The sequence below is a fragment of the Trachurus japonicus genome, chromosome 9 (assembly GCF_045865225.1).
Source record: "Trachurus japonicus isolate A0001 chromosome 9, Traja_1.0".
NCBI lineage: Eukaryota > Metazoa > Chordata > Actinopteri > Carangiformes > Carangidae > Trachurus > Trachurus japonicus.
In genome coordinates, this window is record NC_140915.1 from 3,033,388 (window position 1) to 3,054,796 (window position 21,409).

The 21,409-nt window shown below is 45.7% G+C and overlaps 1 protein-coding gene across 1 annotated transcript in view; it reads right to left on the reverse strand.

Moving 5' to 3' along the window:
* The window catches only part of LOC146980516 (uncharacterized), a 528,771-nt gene that overhangs the window by 471,939 nt on the left and 35,423 nt on the right, over positions 1 to 21,409 (reverse strand). The window contains 5 exon segments of the mRNA XM_085787979.1: positions 2,210 to 2,891; positions 12,681 to 12,705; positions 15,035 to 15,109; positions 15,269 to 16,602; positions 18,232 to 18,468. Of these exon segments, the coding sequence (XP_085644105.1) occupies positions 2,210 to 2,891; positions 12,681 to 12,705; positions 15,035 to 15,109; positions 15,269 to 16,602; positions 18,232 to 18,468 (2,353 nt within the window).

Here is a 21,409-nt window from a genome sequence, read left to right on the forward strand (position 1 = left end):
GGGTGTGGGCGTAGGTGGGATGAGGGAGGGGGGGGAGTTGCACGCAGACGTGTGTAGCCATGTTGTTGTGGTGTTTTATCCCTGTATACTGTTTAATCTGTCTTGTTACTGTGTTGTATTTCTGTGACCTGCCAAGGGACTACAGATGCAAATTAGCTTAAAGCTACAATCTGGTTTAGTGCATCAAATGGCAACATTTATGTTTTAACTGCACATTGTCCCTTTTAAATACATTTTTTAAAAAAACAAAAAAAAACAACAACTTGTACCTGAACGACACCCACTGACACATTCCTTCACATTCCTTTTCCTAAATGAAGAGGAGGAGGAAGAGCCATGAGAGCTACAGGTGTTGAACAGGTATGGCCAGTCAAAGTGAAAGTGTCAGGGAAGGAGGGAGGGAGGGACGGACGGACAGTAGGCAGGAGGGAGGGAGAGAGAGAGAAAGAGAGAAAAGCAGACCGGTCATCATATCCTTAGACACTTACGAACCTCTCCCTTGCCCAGCCTTGGGTCCTGGCCGGGTATGGGTTACCTGGGGGTCCGAGGGGAGTCCAACGCAGAAGGTTTGGTTGAAATCGGGCTGGTGGTTTTGGAGAAAATGACCAAAAACCACACAGGCCATTTTGAAAAAAAGAGCCACTCCGCGGGTTAAAGTTTTTTTTTTTGACCAAAAATTAAAATTTCTCCAAACTCGGATATATCATCTGGGGGTCCGGGGGGAGTCCAACGCAGAAGGTTTGGTTGAAATCGGGCCGGTGGTTTTGGAGAAAATGACCAAAAACCACACAGGCCATTTTGAAAAAAAGGGCCACTCCGCGGGTTAAAGTTTTTTCTTAATGTAGTGTTATTTCATAGCTGTAGGGATCAGTGCCCGGTGCGATGGCCCGTGGCCCTAATAAACCAAAGGAAAAAAATTAACTATCACTAGAAGATTATCCTCCACAACAGCAATGCGTATGCAGTCCAGTGTTCCAGGGATGGAGAAAATGTAGCCTGCGGAAATTAAGTGTAAGGGGAATTGTGTGACAGGGCTGAGTGTGAGGGTGTTTCAGATGCTGAGCCTACCACACCAGAGAGTGTAGCAGGACCTGTCCAGTGACCACGGGGTATCTGGGGTTCACTTCACTCTGGTTCCAGGGTGCCATTGCGAAGGGCCGCCATGCCAAACATTTACTTAAATATGTCGGAATGCCGGCCCTTAATTATTTATGGAAAAGGGGTGCCTTTCTGAACCTGAAAAAAGTCCGCCATTTAAAGGTTTAACACACTGGGTGTATACATTGCAGTGAATGCTTTCGTAGCACAGTGGTGAGAGCATCCGCCTCTAGCGCGGGAGATCAGTGTTTGACACCCGGAGGAGCTGCATATTAGCAGAGACTTTCTTGGCCGCTACACCTGATCTTTTTACTAAACTAAACCAACTCCTGTCTACATTGCCTAAACCCAACCAAAGCACAGAGCAAGGACATGTATTTTTCAGCAGGAGCACCGCGGCTGCATCAGACTCGCACCTGGGTGAAACTTTGGAGGGGGGGGGGGGGGGCTGTCCCCGCGGCGCGATCGTGTCAAGCCGGGCAGGAAGTCAAACCACGAGAGACAGGGTCAGAGAAATGTCATCAGTGCTACGTCACTGCATAGTTTACGTTTGGGAACGTAAGCGACTGCATAGTTAGGTTTGCACATACCGGTACGTCGCACAGCAAACGCAGCAGTTAACGGTTGCGTAATCATGACAAATTAAAAATGCTGCCATGTTATAGAACTTAATAAAAGAAAAGAAAATGTAATGCAGACTGATCAGCTCATTGTGAAACATAATTTATTGATGTGAATGTGGTGATTTCTGTACAGAGCCCCAGGCAGCGCTGCTCTGCTGTCCAATACACACATGAAGCTTCACTTTTCATTCAAACAAACTAATGTGACTGCTACAATTGTTAGATTTCATCAATGAGACCAACATTTATCTCCTATAAAGAATTTAACCAGCCGGCGGTAAACCTCTTAAAACCTGCGGGTTAGGGTTAGGTTTGGGGACGTCATCTGGTGGTTTGGGAAACACTGACATTTTTCAACATTTTTTAAAAACATTTTATTGACCAAACAACAAATCGATGAATCATTTACATATCAACAGGCTAATCAATGATGAAAATAATCGTTAGTTGCTCAGGTGTAGGACCGTCCCGTCCCGTCCTCTAGCTGCTGTGGAGCTGCTGGTGTTTCTTCAGGTTGTTGGACTGGCTGAAGGCCTTCCCACACTGCCCACACACGTATGGTTTTTCTCTGGTGTGGACACGTTGGTGGGCCGTTAATTTTCCTAAGGTAGTGAACCCCTTCCCACACTGCCCACACACGTACGGCCTCTCTCCGGTGTGGACACACTGGTGGACCTTTAAGTGTCCGGAGCTCTTGAACCCCTTCCCACACTGCTCACAGCTGAACGGCTTCTCTCCAGTGTGGATGCGCCGGTGGGCCGTTAATTTTCCTAAGGTAGTGAACCCCTTCCCACACTGCCCACACACGTACGGCCTCTCTCCAGTGTGGATGCGCCGGTGGGTCATTAATTGTCCGGAGGCAACAAACCCCCTCCCACACTGCTCGCAGCTGAACGGCTTCTCTCCGGTGTGGACGCGCCGATGGACTGCTAAATGTCCGGAGGTAGTGAACGCCTTCTCGCAGTGCTCGCAGCTGTACGGCTTCTCTCCGGTGTGGATGCGCTGATGGATCATTAACTCTTTGGAGGTAGCGAACGCCTTCCCACACTGCTCACAGCTGTACGGCTTCTCTCCGGTGTGGATCCGCTGGTGAATTTTCAGGGTGTACGCCCTTGTGAAGGCGGCGCCACACTGCTCACAGCTGTACGGCTTCTCCCCGGCGTGGATCCGCTGGTGAATTTTCAGTCCTGACAAGTCGGTGCACGTTGTGCCGCACTGCTCGCACCTGTACGCCGTCTGTCCACATTGGCGCTGCCGGCGGTGAGCGTTCAGATGAACTGAGGTCCTGAACGTGTTCCCACACCCATTACAGCTGTGTGGTTTCACCTTGGTGTGGTCCTGTTTCTATGGCAACAGACAGGGAGAGAGAGAATGAATCAATGATGGATGATGGATGGACATTTGTTTTCCTTTTTAAAAATTCTTCATTCAAGGTGCACAGAAAAGAAAAGTGAATTTGATTCCACTATGGCCAGTGATATTGGATCCGTCATCCGTCAATCAAACGTCTGAGACACACACACACACACACCGAGCTTGGTCTCACCCCAAACACTGAATATCCCGCCCGCTTGATAACGACGAGGAGATGGGCATGAGGGAGGGGGATGGAGGATGAGAATGGCGAATGATTGGCCAGTGTTAGAGGCTACGCAATTATATTTTTCATTTTCATAGTGGACTGTTGCAGTTACATTCAGCAGTTGCTGCAAGTTTACAGTTGGAAAATGTAATTGATTAATCTGGTAATTTATGTACATAGGCTACAGAGCACCAAGGCAGCACCTTTCTTCTGTCTAATGCAGCTTCACATTTCGTTCAAACAATGCGGCGGCCACAATTGTTAGACTTCATCAATGAGACCAGCATTTATCTCCCAAAAAGCCGGCCGGCGGTAACCCTCTAAAAAATTTAATTAGCCGCAGATAATCCCACCGTGCTGATATACGGTACAACAGCACGACCTCGAGTGTGATATTGCTTTTATACAACAGTGCTACGAGCGCATTTTAGAACAGTAATAAACTACAAGAGATTATGATTTTTTGTTTGTTTATTTAATCATTTCTTTGGCTCCGCCAACAGAAGTAGTTCTGCAACTGGAAGGGAGACAAGGCTGTTGCCAGGCAACACATAAACATTAAACTAGCTAGCTACTAGCTACAAGTTTTTCCACCGAGCTGCTTCCAGTGTTGGTTCTGGTTCTGAGCCCGTGTCTGATCAGCACCGGAGCAACAGGACCAGCGTGAAGACACAGAGACGTAGTTGAAGCTAAGTAGCTGAGCTACGTGGCTAACAACAGCTAGCGCTAATATCAAAACACATCGCCGTCAAAAAGTAGGCAGGTTAGGTTTTAGACTTTTTAGTGAACCACAAAAAGTAGAGTTAGCAGCTAACAGCTGTTAGCTTCATCTCTTGACTCGCTCCCACTGAAAACAGAAACACAGACCTGTGGACGTGGACCGGACGGACCGGAGGGCTCCTTGTCCTGGTGGACCGCGTGCTGCTCCTCCCCCGTAGTCCCAGTCTGGTCCTGGTTCTCCTCCTTTACTATGTTGTAGTCCTGGTGCTGGTTCTCCTCCTTAATTCCGGTCGTGTTCTGATCCAGGTCGCTAATTTCCCGGTCCAGGTTCTCCTCCTTCATCCTGGTCCTGGTCAGACGGGACCTCCTCATGGTGCCTTTCCACTGGCTCAGTACGGTACAGCACGGCTCTACTCGGTTTTATCCTCTTCTCCTCCTCCAGCCCCTCCCACCTGCTACCTGCTACTTCTTTGGTAACGCCCCAGCCCTAAACGTGACGTCAGCCGACTGCCTTCCCCTGATTGGCCAGAGCGTCGTCACTGGAAGACGAGTGAGTCTGGAGCTGAGGAGAGGGCCATCTGTTTTCCTTTGTATTCTCGCGAGCATGGTGTGTTTTTTCGGTCAGGACTCAATGTCCACATTCACTGGGCAATAAGTGCCTGCTACTGGTCTACAAATCACTGAATTTTTTTTTATTTTTTTTTTTGTGCTTTATTGTAAGCATAACATAATTATCTAAACACATAACATAGCATTATGCATTATACAGAGAGATAGAGGTGGACAAAGCAGACAGGGGGATAATGTAAAAGGAAACAAAAATGACAATAACAATACAAATAATGACATTAGAAATACAAATTAAATAAATAAATAAATACAAATAAACATTGCCAGATTTGGAAGAATCCATTTACCTAGTAAAAAGTTCTTAAAGAGGGGCTATGTTAAATCTTTCAAAAATACAGTTCGTTTTCATAGCTTTTTTATTTTTAATGTCTTTTATTGTAGTTGCATATTGGAGAATTTCTTGTGTGAAATGATCCAGGCTGGGTTTTGATTCTGTCCATTTTTTTTGTGGATATGAAATTTGGCCATAAGTACTACCAGTTGTATAAAGAATGTTGTGTCTTTGTCCAGCTTGTTGTTTTTTACAAATCACTGAATGGTTTAGGTCCAGAATACATGAATGACATGTTAGTAGAGTCTAAACCATAGACTGTAAAAAGAATGGACGTAGCATCTGTGACGTCACCCATTGGTTTTGGGGAGTCGTTTTTGTGACTCAAATATGGCGGCCTGGACAGCGCCATGTTGGATTGGCCGGCCGAGATCCCGCCCACTGGCCTCGAAGCAGCCTGTCTCAGGACCGCTCCGGACCTGTCACTCAACGTTTCCGCGCCCTAATTGGCCAGAGTTTTAACCTAATAACAGTAAAACTGTAGAGTTAAAAAAAAATTCACCCCCCTCAGAGTGTGTGTGGGGGTAGAAACTATCGGTTGAGAAAAAAAAACGTTCTGACACCAGGCTTTTAACATGTTTATTGAGGATGTAAAATCGGCGATTTTAACATGGGGGTCTATGGGGAATGCTCCCTTCTGACACCAGCCCCCAGAGGAAGCCGGGTGGATTGCAGTTTTTTGAACGCGGAAGTGAGCTTCACTTCTCAGACCCACAACTGCCCCCTTGGTCTAAACCCAGTAGAGCTCTGAGATCTACTGACTCAGGTCAGATAGTGGAGCTCAGAGTTCAGACCAGACATGGTGAAGCAGCATTTAGCTGTTATGCTGCAACAACTGGAACAAACTACCAGCAGAACTGAGATCAGCCCCGACTGTCAGCACTTTTAAATCCAGGTTAAAAACATTTCTCTTTTCATGTGCTTATAGCTGAGAACTTAAAACTTTATCTATTTTATTTTTATTTTACTTTTATTTGCTCTTGCTTTTAACTATGTTTTCAGTGTTTTGTTTGTTTTTATTCTGTCTTATGCTTCTTTTTTTAAATGTTTTGTCTTTATGTAAAGCACATTGAGTTGCCTTGGTATGAAATGCGCTATATAAATAAAGATGCCTTGCCTTGCCTTGGTTGGTTAACTTTGTCCACTTGTCCACAGGTATTGTCACTTGACTCTGCATCACTTGCATCAGTGTCATCTAACATCATGTCCACATCACATTATCCATTTTGGATGATAACACTCACGTCCAGCACACTGTATCAAGGATCTGTCCTTCTGAAATGGAAAAAATAAATGTAAAACAAATGTTTACCTATGTATAAATCCTACACATGCTTATTAGCTTGTAGATTACCTGCAGGAAAAGTTGGGGTGGTAGGGGAATTTAGTAAAATATAAAGTGTTTACACATTCACACATTTCACCAGTCACACAACACTGTCTGGCTAACCTATTACTGTGATTAGCATCCTAAAAGGTAGGTATGCATGCGCCCCCAACTTACCACCACACCCTACACTCTGAACATTCACACCTGCTCCAGAACATTACCCCCTCCAAGCATCCCCCATTACTGCTTTGACTATGAATGGATTAGAAAATGAGCATGAACTGCTCAGCTTTCTGTGATGAGAGGAAACTTCTCACAGAATTGAAGATAGGCCTAGGCAGAAATGAAGTAGTAAATTAAAATGATAAGCCATGGCAATATATTTAATTCCCATATAAATAACAAATACAATATCATAAAACTAGAAAATTTCCTCTTGGGAAATTTTGAATGGGCCACGGGAGCAACTGCGGGTTGTGCCATCTCTGTCAACATGGGAATCAAACCCACGATCTTAAGGTCAAGACAGAGCTGATCAGACAGACACATGATCATCTTTCTATAAGCACTGATATGGAGGAGCTGTAACCACATTAGGTTGACTGTGTGTGTGTGTGTGTGTGTGTGTGTGTGTGTGTGTGTGTGTGTGTGTGTGTGTGTGTGTGTGTGTGTGTGTGTGACTGTAATCACATGAAGCTGGCTCTAGAGTCTGTGTGTGTGACTGACTTGACACATAGTTAGTTAGTAGCTGCATCCTGTGTCAGTCTGATTTAGCTGTGTCTGTGTTTATAAACATTTAAACGAGCGCCAGGTGGATTGTTTATGAAGTTAACGAGCTCTGGCCTGAGGATCAAAGAGGTTACCACCAGGGGCGTCACTAGGTTTTAAGGACAGGGGGGGCTTAGCCCCCAGTAGATGCACAGGATGTGAGCGAATGTAGTGCGCAAGCACGAACTTTCACAATGGCCCAGAAAAAACACAATATTAAGAATTTAGAGTAAATTTAGAGTATTGAATCATGGGCTAGTTGAATCTAAGAATAAGTAAAGTAGTACATCTAATGAGTAACTGGGTAAAAGTAGATGCTAAAAAAAGTGAACCTGAGTAATTTTTCAGGTGTTTGACTATCATGGATATGTCCAGGTGGACTGGAAAACTAATTATATTTCACTAGTAGCCTGTGTCATAATGGTTATACACTCCATCCAAATACAGCTGTTTTTGGCTCATTTTGATTTCACCCAGACCTCCTCACATTTTCCAATTCAAATAAGACCAGACAACAGAAATGAAGTGTGACTCCAACTGGAGCAGATATTTATGGTAAAGAGTGCACATTTCACCCTAGAAACCCCTTCATCTTCTACACAACCAGGACCTTCACAAGAAATTTCAGATTTTTTTTTTTTCTGAGCTGAAATAGACATTGGGGGGTTGTGCAAATGACTGACCCTGAGAATCATTTTAATTTGAATATTCTGCTTTTATTAGTAGTTTTATTTGGACTAGGTTTAAAAATATATATATATTTATACCTAGCCTATATTGTTATCATGCTGTTTTTATATATTCCTGTGTCTTACCTGATCTTCTGCATCTTCAGGGCATGTCTCAGTCTGGACTCTCCCTACAGCATTTCTCTCCCTGTCTGTCTGTGCTGCTGCAGTGTCACCAGATATCATTAGTATTTTAAATTATAATCTGTTTTTACTGCTAAATGTTATTTTCTTTAACACAGCCAAGCTATAAAGTACCAGATGAATGTTACAGTAACACATTACACACATACACAGCACATAGCCTACACACACACACACACACATCGCGGTCATTTTGACAACACTACTATTTAGAGATGTGGTAGCTTACTGTCTGATACCTGCTAGTCCTCTTTTAGCTACAGGTGGACTGACTCTCTCTCTCTCTGTTGACATCAGAGCTCCTGCAGCCCGTCACTGCAGGCTCGGAGCGGAGCTTCAAACAAGCCGCCGCTTACATGGGCGCAACCAACTGACAGCTGGGAGGGGGGTGGTCACACACTCAACAAACTAATTAAATTAAACAAATCAGAAATAACAAGAGACAAATGCGGTGACCGCTGGGGTTCTTAAAAGGAGAATATATGTCACATATATATATAAAAAAAAAGGTCACATAATAAAAGAACACCAAATTATTTGGGGGGGCTTAAGAATATTTTAGGGGGGCTTCAGCCCCCCTAAAATAGGCCTAATGACGCCACTGGTTACCACGGCGATAGGGGCCCCCGCAGGCTGAGACAGACAGAAACTTGGAGAAAAAGAGCCATTTTCTGCCTCTGCACCGGTCTCACATTTAGGCTTAGGGTGAGAAAACGGTAACTCCTATCAGAACAAAACACAGATCAACGTTGCTCTAAGGACTTACTGAAAATTTTGGTACGATTTGGTGTTTCTACAGTAAATATTTTGGCGACGCTGGCAGTTTTAAAACATCAGGCCGTTCTGCTTCTCTCAGAAAATATTTGTATTGGACTCAATGAGGAGCAGAGACAGACGTGGCCGCACTTAGAGGCTCAGAGTTTAAATTCTGTAAGTCACTCTGATATTTTGAGCAGATTAAGAGATCGAGGATGAGCTCGTCTACAACCGTGGCCGAAATTATGTGTGTAGAGTGTAAATTGTGGCCGTTTGGAGTTTGGAAAGAGAAAAAATCAGGAGTTTTTCTGGCATCTCTCCCACTCTAACCGATGATGTCACGCACTCTGACACGAACATTCCGTGCAATACACACCCATTATAATCTCATAATTTCTCCAAAAATGATCATGGTCATTGATCAGGGATTGATCAAAAACTATATGACCTATCAAAACGTGGAGTAATACGCCAATACACAAGACTTGTGTCTACTGTTTAAAGTTTAAATGGAGTCTCTAGGTGAAAGTATGCCTGAGCAGTAGACGTTTGTTAAACTCCAATGACTGGTCTTTTTCGCTCTTTTTTTCCCGCCTGTCCCATTGATTTTAATGCAAAAATTCTGCGCAGTTTTTCGCGAGGGAGGAGGGGAGAGGAGAGGAGGGGAGAGGAGAGGAGAGGAGGGGAGAGGAGAGGAGAGGAGGGGAGGGGAGGGGAGGGGAGAGGAGAGGAGAGGAGGAGAGGAGGGGAGAGGAGAGGAGGGGAGGGGAGGGGAGGGGAGAGGAGAGGAGGGGAGGGGAGAGGAGGGGAGGGGAGGGGAGGGGAGAGGAGAGGAGGGGAGAGGAGGGGAGGAGAGGAGGGGAGGAGAGGAGGGGAGAGGAGAGGAGGGGAGGGGAGGGGAGGGGAGAGGAGGGGAGAGGAGAGGAGGGGAGGGGAGGGGAGGGGAGGGGAGAGGAGAGGAGAGGAGAGGAGAGGAGGGGAGGGGAGGGGAGGGGAGGGGAGAGGAGAGGAGAGGAGGGGAGAGGAGAGGAGAGGAGGAGAGGAGAGGAGGGGAGGAGAGGAGGAGAGGAGGGGAAAGGAGAGGAGGAGAGGAGGGGAGGGGAGAAGAGAGGAGGGAAAAGGAGGGAAGAGGAGAGGAGGGAAAAGGAGAGGAGAAGAGAGGAGAGGAGGGGAGAGGAGGGAAGAGGAGGGGAGGGGAGAGGAGAGGAGGGGAGGGGAGAGGAGGAGGGGAGAGGAGAGGGCTCTGAGTGACCAGATGTGTCCCCAGCAGTCTAAGCCTATTGATAGCTTTCAGTGACGTCACTTCCCAGGGACCTGGCGGTCAAAAGCAACATTCCAAAATGGCAGCGCAACAGACTTTCTATGGACAAACAACCGAGTAATGACTTAAATCATCTGCCAGCAGCCGAGAAAGAAAGATATAAAAACAACTTTGAAGTTTTGGGCACTTGTGACCCATATTCAACACCAGCTGCTGTATACGAGCTGTTTAAGATGACCAGTTCCCTGCCGAAGCTCGAGTTGGGCGATGTTTACGTTTACCTGGTGGAGAATCCATCATCCTCCACCGCTTGCAACCAATACCTCCGGTGTTATGGCTCAACTAGTTTCTGATTAAAAGCCCCATTTTGTAGTTTTTTTTATCTTAAAATAATGTTTCTGAACTCATTGAAGTGGTAGAAATGTACCTGTAACTTTCCTGTACGGGAACACCGTCCCGGTACCGCAGCTCCGCTGAGCTCCACAGTCTGAGCTCCAGCCCACTGAGCCCAGGCTCCCTGCTCCTCTCACCCACAAACCAGAGCCCTTAGCTGGGCTGCACGGTGACCAGCTGCCCCCCCTTTACCCCCCGGAGCTTTGCTACGCACCGCTACCGACGGCAACGATGACGGCGGTCCGATAGCAGCAGGACCGGCGGCGGCGATGGTAACCCGGCGGGACCGCCCGCCACCGGACAGTACCGCCCGCGGCGGCAGCGACACGGTAACGGGGGTCGGGACCGACCGTGGCGCGGCAAGGACGATGACCGGTATTGTTTAGCGTATTTTCAGAGTTTTTTCCATTAGTTCGTAACTTTAACATGACAGGCTTTGTCATAGTGTGCAGTGCAGTGTTGTGCAGAGTGAGAGTAGTGTGGCGCTGACTGTCCGTATGGAGGAATAAGCTCACTCACAGACGCATATTGGCTGCAGTAACATGTGAACTGCGGCTTGATTTGTGAATTTGTGACAAATCTGCGGACGGAAGTGCAGCACAGCTGTTGTTCGGTACGGTAACCAGTTAAATCAGACACCAGTTGGGCCATAACACCGGTATTTTTGAAGCAACAGGTAGCAGTGTGTGTTTTTCTGCCTTGTCCTAAGCCGCGGACAGCGGGGAAGTGGATTGTTTTGACCGCCAGGGGGGGCGTTCCATACGGGCCGTGACGTCACATGAAAGCTATCAATAGCAGTGTAGCTATAAAATGGTTCAGAGCTACCTGAACCAGCCCTAACTAAAAGCCCTGTCATAAAGGAAGGTCTTAAGTCTAGACTTAAATGTAGTTAGAGTGTCTGCCTCTTTGACCCATGGAGAGAGCTGGTTCCACAGTATAGAAGCCCGGTAACTGAATGCTCTACCTCCCAGTCTGTTTTTAGAGATACTGGGAGTCACTAACAGACCTGCGTTCTGGGAGCGGAGTGCTCTGGTAGGACAGTAAGGAATGATTAGTTCTTTCAGATAGGATGGAGCTTTATCATTAAGAGCCTTATAAGTCAGCAGAAAGATTTTGAAGTCTTTTCTAAATCCTACAGGAAGCCAGTGGAGAGAAGCTAAAATGGGCTAAGATGTGTTCTCTCTAGTCCAACGCAGAAGGTTTGGTTGAAATCGGGCAGGTGGTTTTGGAGAAAATGACCAAAAACCACACAGGCCATTTTGAAAAAGGAGGCCACCCCGCGGGTTACTTTTTTTTTTTTTGACCAAAAATTAAAATTTCTCCAAACTCGGATATATCATCTGGGGGTCCGAGGGGAGTCCAACGCAGAAGGTTTGGTTGAAATCGGGCCGGTGGTTTTGGATAAAATGACCAAAAACCACACAGGCCATTTTGAAAAAAATAGGCCACTCCGCGGGTTACTTCTTTTTTTTTTGACCAAACTTTTTTTTTTTGACAAAAAATTAAAATTTCTCCAAACTCGGATATATCATCTGGGGATCCGAGGGGAGTCCAACACAGAAGGTTTGGTTGAAATCGGGCCGGTGGTTTTGGAGAAAATGACCAAAAACCACACAGGCCATTTTGAAAAAGGAGGCCACTCCGCGGGTTACTTTTTTTTTTTTGACCAAAAATTAAAATTTCTCCAAACTCGGATATATCATCAGGGGGTCCGAGGGGAGTCCAACACAGAAGGTTTGGTTGAAATCGGGCCGGTGGTTTTGGATAAAATGACCAAAAACCACACAGGCCATTTTGAAAAAGGAGGCCACTCCGCGGGTTACTTTTTTTTTTTGACAAAAAATTAAAATTTCTCCAAACTCGGATATATCATCAGGGGGTCCGAGGGGAGTCCAAGACAGAAGGTTTGGTTGAAATCGGGCCGGTGGTTTTGGAGAAAATGACCAAAAACCACACAGGCCATTTTGAAAAAGGAGGCCACTCCGCGGGTTACTTTTTTTTTTTGACCAAAAATTAAAATTTCTCCAAACTCGGATATATCATCAGGGGGTCCGAGGGGAGTCCAACACAGAAGGTTTGGTTGAAATCGGGCCGGTGGTTTTGGAGAAAATGACCAAAAACCACACAGGCCATTTTGAAAAAGGAGGCCACTCCGCGGGTTACTTTTTTTTTTTGACCAAACATTTTTTTTTTTGACCAAAAATTTAAATTTCTCCAAACTCGGATATATCATCAGGGGGTCCGAGGGGAGTCCAACGCAGAAGGTTTGGTTGAAATCGGGCCGGTGGTTTTGGAGAAAATGACCAAAAACCACACAGGCCATTTCAAAAGAAATAGGCCACTCTGCGGGTTACTTTTTTTTTTTGACCAAACTTTTTTTTTTGACCAAAAATTTAAATTTCTCCAAACTCGGATATATCGTCAGGGGGTCCGAGGGGAGTCCAACGCAGAAGGTTTGGTTGAAATCGGGCCGGTGGTTTTGGAGAAAATTACCAAAAACCACACAGGCCATTTTGAAAAAAAGAGCCACTCCGCGGGTTACTTTTTTTTTTTGACCAAAAATTAAAATTTCTCCAAACTCGGATATATCATCTGGGGGTCCGAGGGGAGTCCAACGCAGAAGGTTTGGTTGAAATCGGGCTGGTGGTTTTGGAGAAAATGACCAAAAACCACACAGGCCATTTTGAAAAAAAGAGCCACTCCGCGGGTTAAAGTTTTTTTTTTTGACCAAAAATTAAAATTTCTCCAAACTCGCATATATCATCTGGGGGTCCGGGGGGAGTCCAACGCAGAAGGTTTGGTTGAAATCGGGCCGGTGGTTTTTTCTTAATGTAGTGTTATTTCATAGCTGTAGGGATCAGTGCCCGGTGCGATGGCCCGTGGCCCTAATAAACCAAAGGAAAAAAATAAACTATCACTAGAAGATTATCCTCCACAACAGCAATGCGTATGCAGTCCAGTGTTCCAGGGATGGAGAAAATGTAGCCTACGGAAATTAAGTGTAAGGGGAATTGTGTGACAGGGCTGAGTGTGAGGGTGTTTCAGATGCTGAGCCTACCACACCAGAGAGTGTAGCAGGACCTGTCCAGTGACCACGGGGTATCTGGGGTTCACTGTGCCATTGCGAAGGGCCGCCATGCCGAACATTTACTTTAATATGTCGGAATGCCGGCCCTTAATTATTTATGGAAAAGGGGTGCCTTTCTGAACCTGAAAAAAGTCCGCCATTTAAAGGTTTAACACACTGGGTACATACATTGCAGTGAATGCTTTCGTAGCACAGTGGTGAGAGCATCCGCCTCTAGCGCGGGAGATCAGTGTTTGACACCCGGAGGAGCTGCATATTAGGGACTTTCTTGGCCGCTACACCTGATCTTTTTACTAAACTAAACCAACTCCTGTCCACATTGCCTAAACCCAACCAAAGCACAGAGCAAGGACATGTATTTTTCAGCAGGAGCACCGCGGCTGCATCAGACTCGCACCTGGGTGAAACTTTGGAGGGGGGGGGGGGGCTGTCCCCGCGGCGCGATCGTGTCAAGCCGGGCAGGAAGTCAAACCACGAGAGAATCCGGTCAATTTTCAAAATAAAACACATTAGGAAGGAAGGAAGGAAGGAATTTTCGGAATGGGGGTCGCCCCCCCCTACACTCTACATCAAGTGGGTGGCTCGCCATTGTGTCACTTCACAGGAAGGTCCAAACAAAAAATAAAAAACCAAAAGCACAGAAAAACAAAAACACCTGACCTGTCAACAGACAGGGTCAGAGAAATGTCATCAGTGCTACGTCACTGCATAGTTTACGTTTGGGAACGTAAGCGACTGCATAGTTAGGTTTGCACATACCGGTACGTCGCACGATAACAGCAAACGCAGCAGTTAACGGTTGCGTAATCATGACAAATTAAAAATGCTGCCATGTTATAGAACTTAATAAAAGAAAAGAAAATGTAATGCAGACTGATCTGTCTGTGACAAACTGTAAACTGTTTTCTTGTCTGTAACAACATCTATTGCATGTCTGTCCGTCCTGGTTGAGGGATCCCTCCTCTGTTGCTCACCCTGAGGTTTCTCCGATTTTTCCCTGTTAAAAGGGTTTTCCATGGAGTTTTTCCTCAGTGGATGTGAGGGTCTAAGGACAGAGGATGTTGCTACGATGCCATGTAAAGCCCTTTGAGACAAACTGGTGGTAAAAACGGGCTATACAAATAAAATTGCCTTGCCATCAGCTCATTGTGAAACATAATTTATTGATGTGAATGTGGTGATTTCTGTACAGAGCCCCAGGCAGCGCTGCTCTGCTGTCCAATACACACATGAAGCTTCACTTTTCATTCAAACAAACTAATGTGACTGCTACAATTGTTAGATTTCATCAATGAGAACAACATTTATCTCCTAAAAAGAATTTAACCAGCCGACGGTAAACCTCTTAAAACCTGCGGGTTAGGGTTAGGTTTGGGGACGTCATCTGGTGGTTTGGGAAACACTGACATTTTTCAACATTTTTTAAAAACATTTTATTGACCAAACAACAAATCGATGAATCATTTACATATCAACAGTGTAATTAATGATGAAAATAATCGTTAGTTGCTCAGGTGTAGGACCGGACCGCCCCGTCCTCTAGCTGCTGTGGAGCTGCTGGTGTTTCTTCAGGTTGTTGGACTGGCTGAAGGCCTTCCCACACTGCCCACACACGTACGGCCTCTCTCCGGTGTGGATGCGCTGGTGGGCTGCCAACCTACTGGAGTCAGCGAACGCCTTCCCACACACTTACGGCCTCTCTCCGGTGTGGACACACTGGTGGACCTTTAAGTATCCGGAGCTCGTGAACCACTTCCCACACTGCTCACAGCTGAACGGCTTCTCTCCGGTGTGGACGCGCCGATGGATCATTAACGCTCCGGATTGAGTGAACGCCTTCCCACACCGCTCGCAGCTGTATGGTTTCTCTCCGGTGTGGATGCGCCGGTGGACCGTTAAATTTGAGCGGCTAGCGTAGGCCTTCCCGCACTGTTCGCAGCTGTATGGCTTCTCTCCGGTGTGGATGCGCCGGTGGGCCGTTAAATTTCCGGAGCTAGCGTAGGCCTTCCCGCACTGTTCGCAGCTGTACGGCTTCTCTCCGGTGTGGATGCGCCGATGGATCGTTAACTCTCCGGAGCTCTTGAACCCCTTCCCACACTGCTCGCAGCTGTACGGCTTCTCTCCAGTGTGGATGCGCCGATGGATCGTTAACTCTCTGGAGGTGGCGAACCCCTTCCCACACTGCTCGCAGCTGTACGGCTTCTCTCCAGTGTGGATGCGCCGATGGATCGTTAACTCTCTGGAGGTGGCGAACCCCTTCCCACACTGCTCACAGCTGTACGGCTTCTCTCCGGTGTGACCGCGCTGGTGGACTGCTAAATGTCCGGAGGTGGCGAACCCCTTCCCACACTGCTCGCAGCTGTACGGCTTCTCTCCGGTGTGGATGCGCCGATGGATCGTTAACTGTCCGGAGCTCTTGAACCCCTTCCCACACTGCTCACAGCTGTATGGTTTCTCTCCAGTGTGGATGCGCCGGTGGGTCATTAAATTTGAGGAGCTAGCGAAGGCCTTTCCGCACTGCTCGCAGCTGTACGGCTTCTCTCCGGTATGGAAGCGCTGATGGATCGTTAACTCTTTGGAGGTAGCGAACGCCTTCCCACACTGCTCACAGCTGTAGAGCTTTTCTCCGGTGTGGACGCGCCGATGGGCTGTTAACGCTCCGGATTGAGTGAACGCCTTCCCACACTGCTCACAGCTGTATGGTTTCTCTCCAGTGTGGATGCGCCGGTGGGTCATTAAATTTGAGGAGGTAGCGAACCCCTTCCCACACTGTTCGCAGCTGTACGGCTTCTCTCTGGTGTGGATGCGCCGGTGGGCCCTTAAATTTGAGGAGCTAGCGAACCCCTTCCCACACTGTTCGCAGCTGTACGGCTTCTCTCTGGTGTGGATCCGCAGGTGGATTTTCAGGGCGTACGCCCTTGTGAAGGCGGCGCCACACCAGTCGCAGCTGTACGGCTTCTCCCCGGCGTGGATCCGCTGGTGAATTTTCAGTCCTGACAAGTCGGTGCACGTTGTGCCGCACTGCTCGCACCTGTACGCCGTCTGTCCACATTGGCGCCGCCGGCGGTGAGCGTTCAGATGAACTGAGGTCCTGAACGCGTTCCCACACCCATTACAGCTGTGTAGTTTCACCTTGGTGTGGTCCTGTTTCTATGGCAACAGACAGGGAGAGAGAGAATTAATCAATGATGGATGATGGATGGACATTTGTTTTCCTTTTTAAATTCTTCATTCAAGGTGCACAGAAGAAAAATGAATTTGATTCCACTATGGCCAGTGATATTGGATCCGTCATCCGTCAATCAAACGACGAGGAGATGGGCATGAGGGAGGGGGATGGAGGATGAGAATGGCAAATGACTGGCCAGTGTTAGAGGCTACGCAATTATATTTTTCATTTTCACAGTGGACTGTTGCAGTTACATTCAGCAGTTGCTGCAAGTTTACAGTTGGAAAATGTAATTGATTAATGTGGTAATTTATGTACGTAGGCTACAGAGCACCAAGGCAGCACCTTTCTTCTGTCTAATACACAGGTGCAGCTTCACCTTTCATTCAAACAATGCAGCGGCCACAATTGTTAGACTTCATCAATGAGACCAGCATTTATCTCCCAAAAATAATTTAACCAGCCGGCGGTAACCCTCTAAAAAACCTGCGGGGAAATTTAATTAGTGATATCGTTTTCTCCTCCAGGATGACGACAGAGGTTGGCCGACTGAGCAGCTCTGCAGACGAGCCGCTGCTCACACGGGTGAAGCCTTCTCCTAAACAGTTTGGAACTGCACATTGGGGTCTAAACAGTTACTTTCTCGCATGAAAAAATATTTTATTTAAGCAATATCACACGAGAGGTCGTGCTATACTGTATATCAGCACGGCTGTGATTCGGTCAGATAATCCCACCGTGCTGATATACAGTACAACAGCACGACCTCGAGTGTGATATTGCTTTTATACAACAGTGCTACGAGCGCATTTTAGAACAGTAATAAACTACAAGAGATTATGATTTGTTTGTTTATTTAATCATTTATTTGGCTCCACCAACAGAAGTAGTTCCGCAACTGGAAGGGAGACAAGGCTGTTGCCAGGCAACACATAAACATTAAACTAGCTTGCTACTAGCTACAAGCTTTTCCACCGAGCTGCTTCCAGTGCTGGTTCTGGTTCTGAGCCCGTGTCTGATCAGCACCGCAGCAACAGGACCAGCGTGAAGACACAGAGACGTTATCGATACCGTATTACATTTGTTTATCTGCTATGTAATCAATATAAACACAGCTGAAGCTGAGCTACGTGGCTAACAACAGCTAACGCTAATATCAAAACACATCGCCGTCAAAACGTAGTTGCCCCGCAGCGATTTTTTTCCAGCCGGGTTTAGTAGAGATTTATCTCCAATTAGACGGACCAGGTCAGGTCCAGGTTTTAATGTTCAGGTCCGTTTCTAACTGTAGCAGCAGCAGAGAGATGGGGCAGCTCCTGTATGGGGAGCCTGGCTCTGACTTAGCTCCTGTCCAGCTGAACAGCGGAGTGATAACGTCCGTAAAAAGTCGCAGTGCTACGTCTCTTGTCCAATCAAATTGCTCGGCTGGGACCGGTCGGAACTAACTGTTGTATAAAATGTAATAAAGTGATGTAACAGCGCTACAGCAGGAACTAAAGTAGGCAGGTTAGGTTTTAGACTTTTTAGTGAACCACAAAAAGTAGAGTTAGCAGCTAACAGCTGTTAGCTTCATCTCTTGACTCGCTCCCACTGAAAACAGAAACACAGACCTGTGGACGTGGACCGGACGGACCGGAGGGCTCCTTGTCCTGGTGGACCGCGTGCTGCTCCTCCCCCGTAGTCCCAGTCTGGTCCTGGTTCTCCTCCTTTACTATGTTGTAGTCCTGGTGCTGGTTCTCCTCCTTAATTCCGGTCGTGTTCTGATCCAGGTCGCTAATTTCCCGGTCCAGGTTCTCCTCCTTCATCCTGGTCCTGGTCAGACGGGACCTCCTCATGGTGCCTTTCCACTGGCTCAGTACGGTACAGCACGGCTCTACTCGGTTTTATCCTCTTCTCCTCCTCCAGCCCCTCCCACCTGCTACCTGCTACTTCTTTGGTAACGCCCCAGCCCTAAACGTGACGTCAGCCGACTGCCTTCCCCTGATTGGCCAGAGCGTCGTCACTGGAAGACGAGTGAGTCTGGAGCTGAGGAGAGGGCCATCTGTTTTCCTTTGTATTCTCGCGAGCATGGTGTGTTTTTTCGGTCAGGACTCAATGTCCACATTGACTGGGCAATAAGTGCCTGCTACTGGTTTACAAATCACTGAATTTTTTTTTTTTTTGTGCTTTATTGTAAGCATAACATAATTATCTAAACACATAACATAGCATTATGCATTATGCATTATTTATTTATTTATTTATTTGGTTCATTTCGGGCATGTCAATTAGTCATCATCATCACACATCATCTCAATCCAATTAATACAATACACATGACCGAAAGGGAAAGCGGGAGAAGCAAAAGCTTATCTAGTCCCGCCCCCAGTACTCACATATTCATTTTTTCTGCATGTTACATTTTTGACATAACATTCTTCCAGTATTTTCAAAATTTAACAATTTAACAATTTGACATGACATTTTTTGTTTTGTTTTGTTTGTTTTTTTAACATGACATTTTTCAATTTTTTTTTTTTTTTTTTTTTTTTTTCAACATTTGACATTTTGACATAATGTGTTGCAGCATTAGGCAGTATGTAGAGTTGAAGAAATTGAAGTCCAGCTCTAGATAGAGCATAAGGATTACGTGTGTGTCTGCACATGTGTCCAACCGTCATGAGCGAACAACAGTCTCTTCTTGTTGCCAGGCATGTCACAAAAGTCACAAAGTCACAAGATGGTCCAATTGACAGAGAGCAAAGTCTGGTGTGGTCCAATTGACAGAGAGCAAAAGTCCAGTGTATTGATTATTAGTTGGGATGGTGGGATGGTGTAGGAGCCCTTTCTTCTTTTTACTCATTCTCTGCGGTTTTCGTCGCCATTTCTCTCGATTTCCTCCCGAGTTTTGGCTATGTCAGCTCGCATCAGTGACACATACTCTCGGATTGCGGATATGTCGGACCGTATCCCGACCACAGCACTCCGAGTTGTTGCGTTATCCTCCCTCGCGTCGGTCTGCTCGGTGGCGATCTTTCTCATCTTACGATACTGCATGTAGGCGCCAAAACCCAGGGCGATCATTCCAATTGTCATGAACGTGAAGATGTACACGATTATACAGAGAGATAGAGGTGGACAAAGCAGACAGGGGGATAATGTAAAAGGAAACAAAAATGACAAAACAATACAAATAATGACATTACAAATAAAAATTAAATAAATAAATAAATACAAATAAACATTGCCAGATTTGGAAGAATCCATTTACCTAGTAAAAAGTTCTTAAAGAGGGGCTATGTTAAATCTTTCAAAAATACAGTTCGTTTTCATAGCTTTTTTATTTTTAATGTCTTTTATTGTAGTTGCATATTGGAGAATTTCTTGTGTGAAATGATCCAGGCTGGGTTTTGATTCTGTCCATTCTTTTTTGTGGATATGAAATTTGGCCATAAGTACTACCAGTTGTATAAAGAATGTTGTGTCTTTGTCCAGCTTGTTGTTTTTTACAAATCACTGAATGGTTTAGGTCCAGGATACATGAATGACATGTTAGTAGAGTATAAACCCAGTAGAGCTCTGAGATCTACTGCCTCAGGTCAGATAGTGGAGCTCAGAGTTCAGACCAGACATGGTGAAGCAGCATTTAGCTGCTATGCTGCAACAACTGGAACAAATAGCAGACCTGAGATCAGCCCCAACTGTGAGCACTTTTAAATCCAGGTTAAAAACATTTCTCTTTTCATGTGCTTATAGCTGAGAACTTAAAACTTTATCTATTTTATTTTTATTTTACTTTTATTTGCTCTTGCTTTTAACTCTGTTTTCAGTGTTTTGTTTGTTTTTATTCTGTCTTATGCTTCTTTTTTTTAATGTTTTGTCTTTATGTAAAGCACATTGAGTTGCCTTGGTATGAAATGCGCTATATAAATAAAGATGCCTTGCCTTGCCTTGGTTGGTTAACTTTGTCCACTTGTCCACAGGTATTGTCACTTGACTCTGCATCACTTGCATCAGTGTCATCTAACATCATGTCCACATCACATTATCCATTTTGGATGATAACACTCACGTCCAGCACACTGTATCAAGGATCTGTCCTTCTGAAATGGAAAAAATAAATGTGAAACAAATGTTTACCTATGTATAAATCCTACACATGCTTATTAGCTTGTAGATTACCTGCAGGAAAAGTTGGGGTGGTAGGGGAATTTAGTAAAATATAAAGTGTTTACACATTCACACATTTCACCAGTCACACAACACTGTCTGGCTAACCTATTACTGTGATTAGCATCCTAAAAGGTAGGTATGCATGCACCCCCAACTTACCACCACACCCTACACTCTGAACATTCACACCTGCTCCAGAACATTACCACCTCCAAGCATCCCCCATTACTGCTTTGACTATGAATGGATTAGAAAATGAGCATGAACTGCTCAGCTTTCTGTGATGAGAGGAAACTTCTCACAGAATTGAAGATAGGCCTAGGTAGAAATGAAGTAGTAAATTAAAATGATAAGCCATGGCAATATATTTAATTCCCATATAAATAACATAATAATATCATAGAATAAAACAATATTTGTAACAAAACATAAGGACAATGGCTAGAATGTGTAGAACATGTGTAATTTAAAGTAGGCTACTCGATTCCAGAAGAAAAAATACAGTTGTGCAAAGTTGGTCTCTTGGGTGATGTTCCCATTTATTGTAACAATAAAGGTTACTAGAAAATTTCCTCTGGGGAAATTTTGAAAGGCCCACGGGGCTACTGCCGGTTTTGCCATCTCTGTCAACATGGG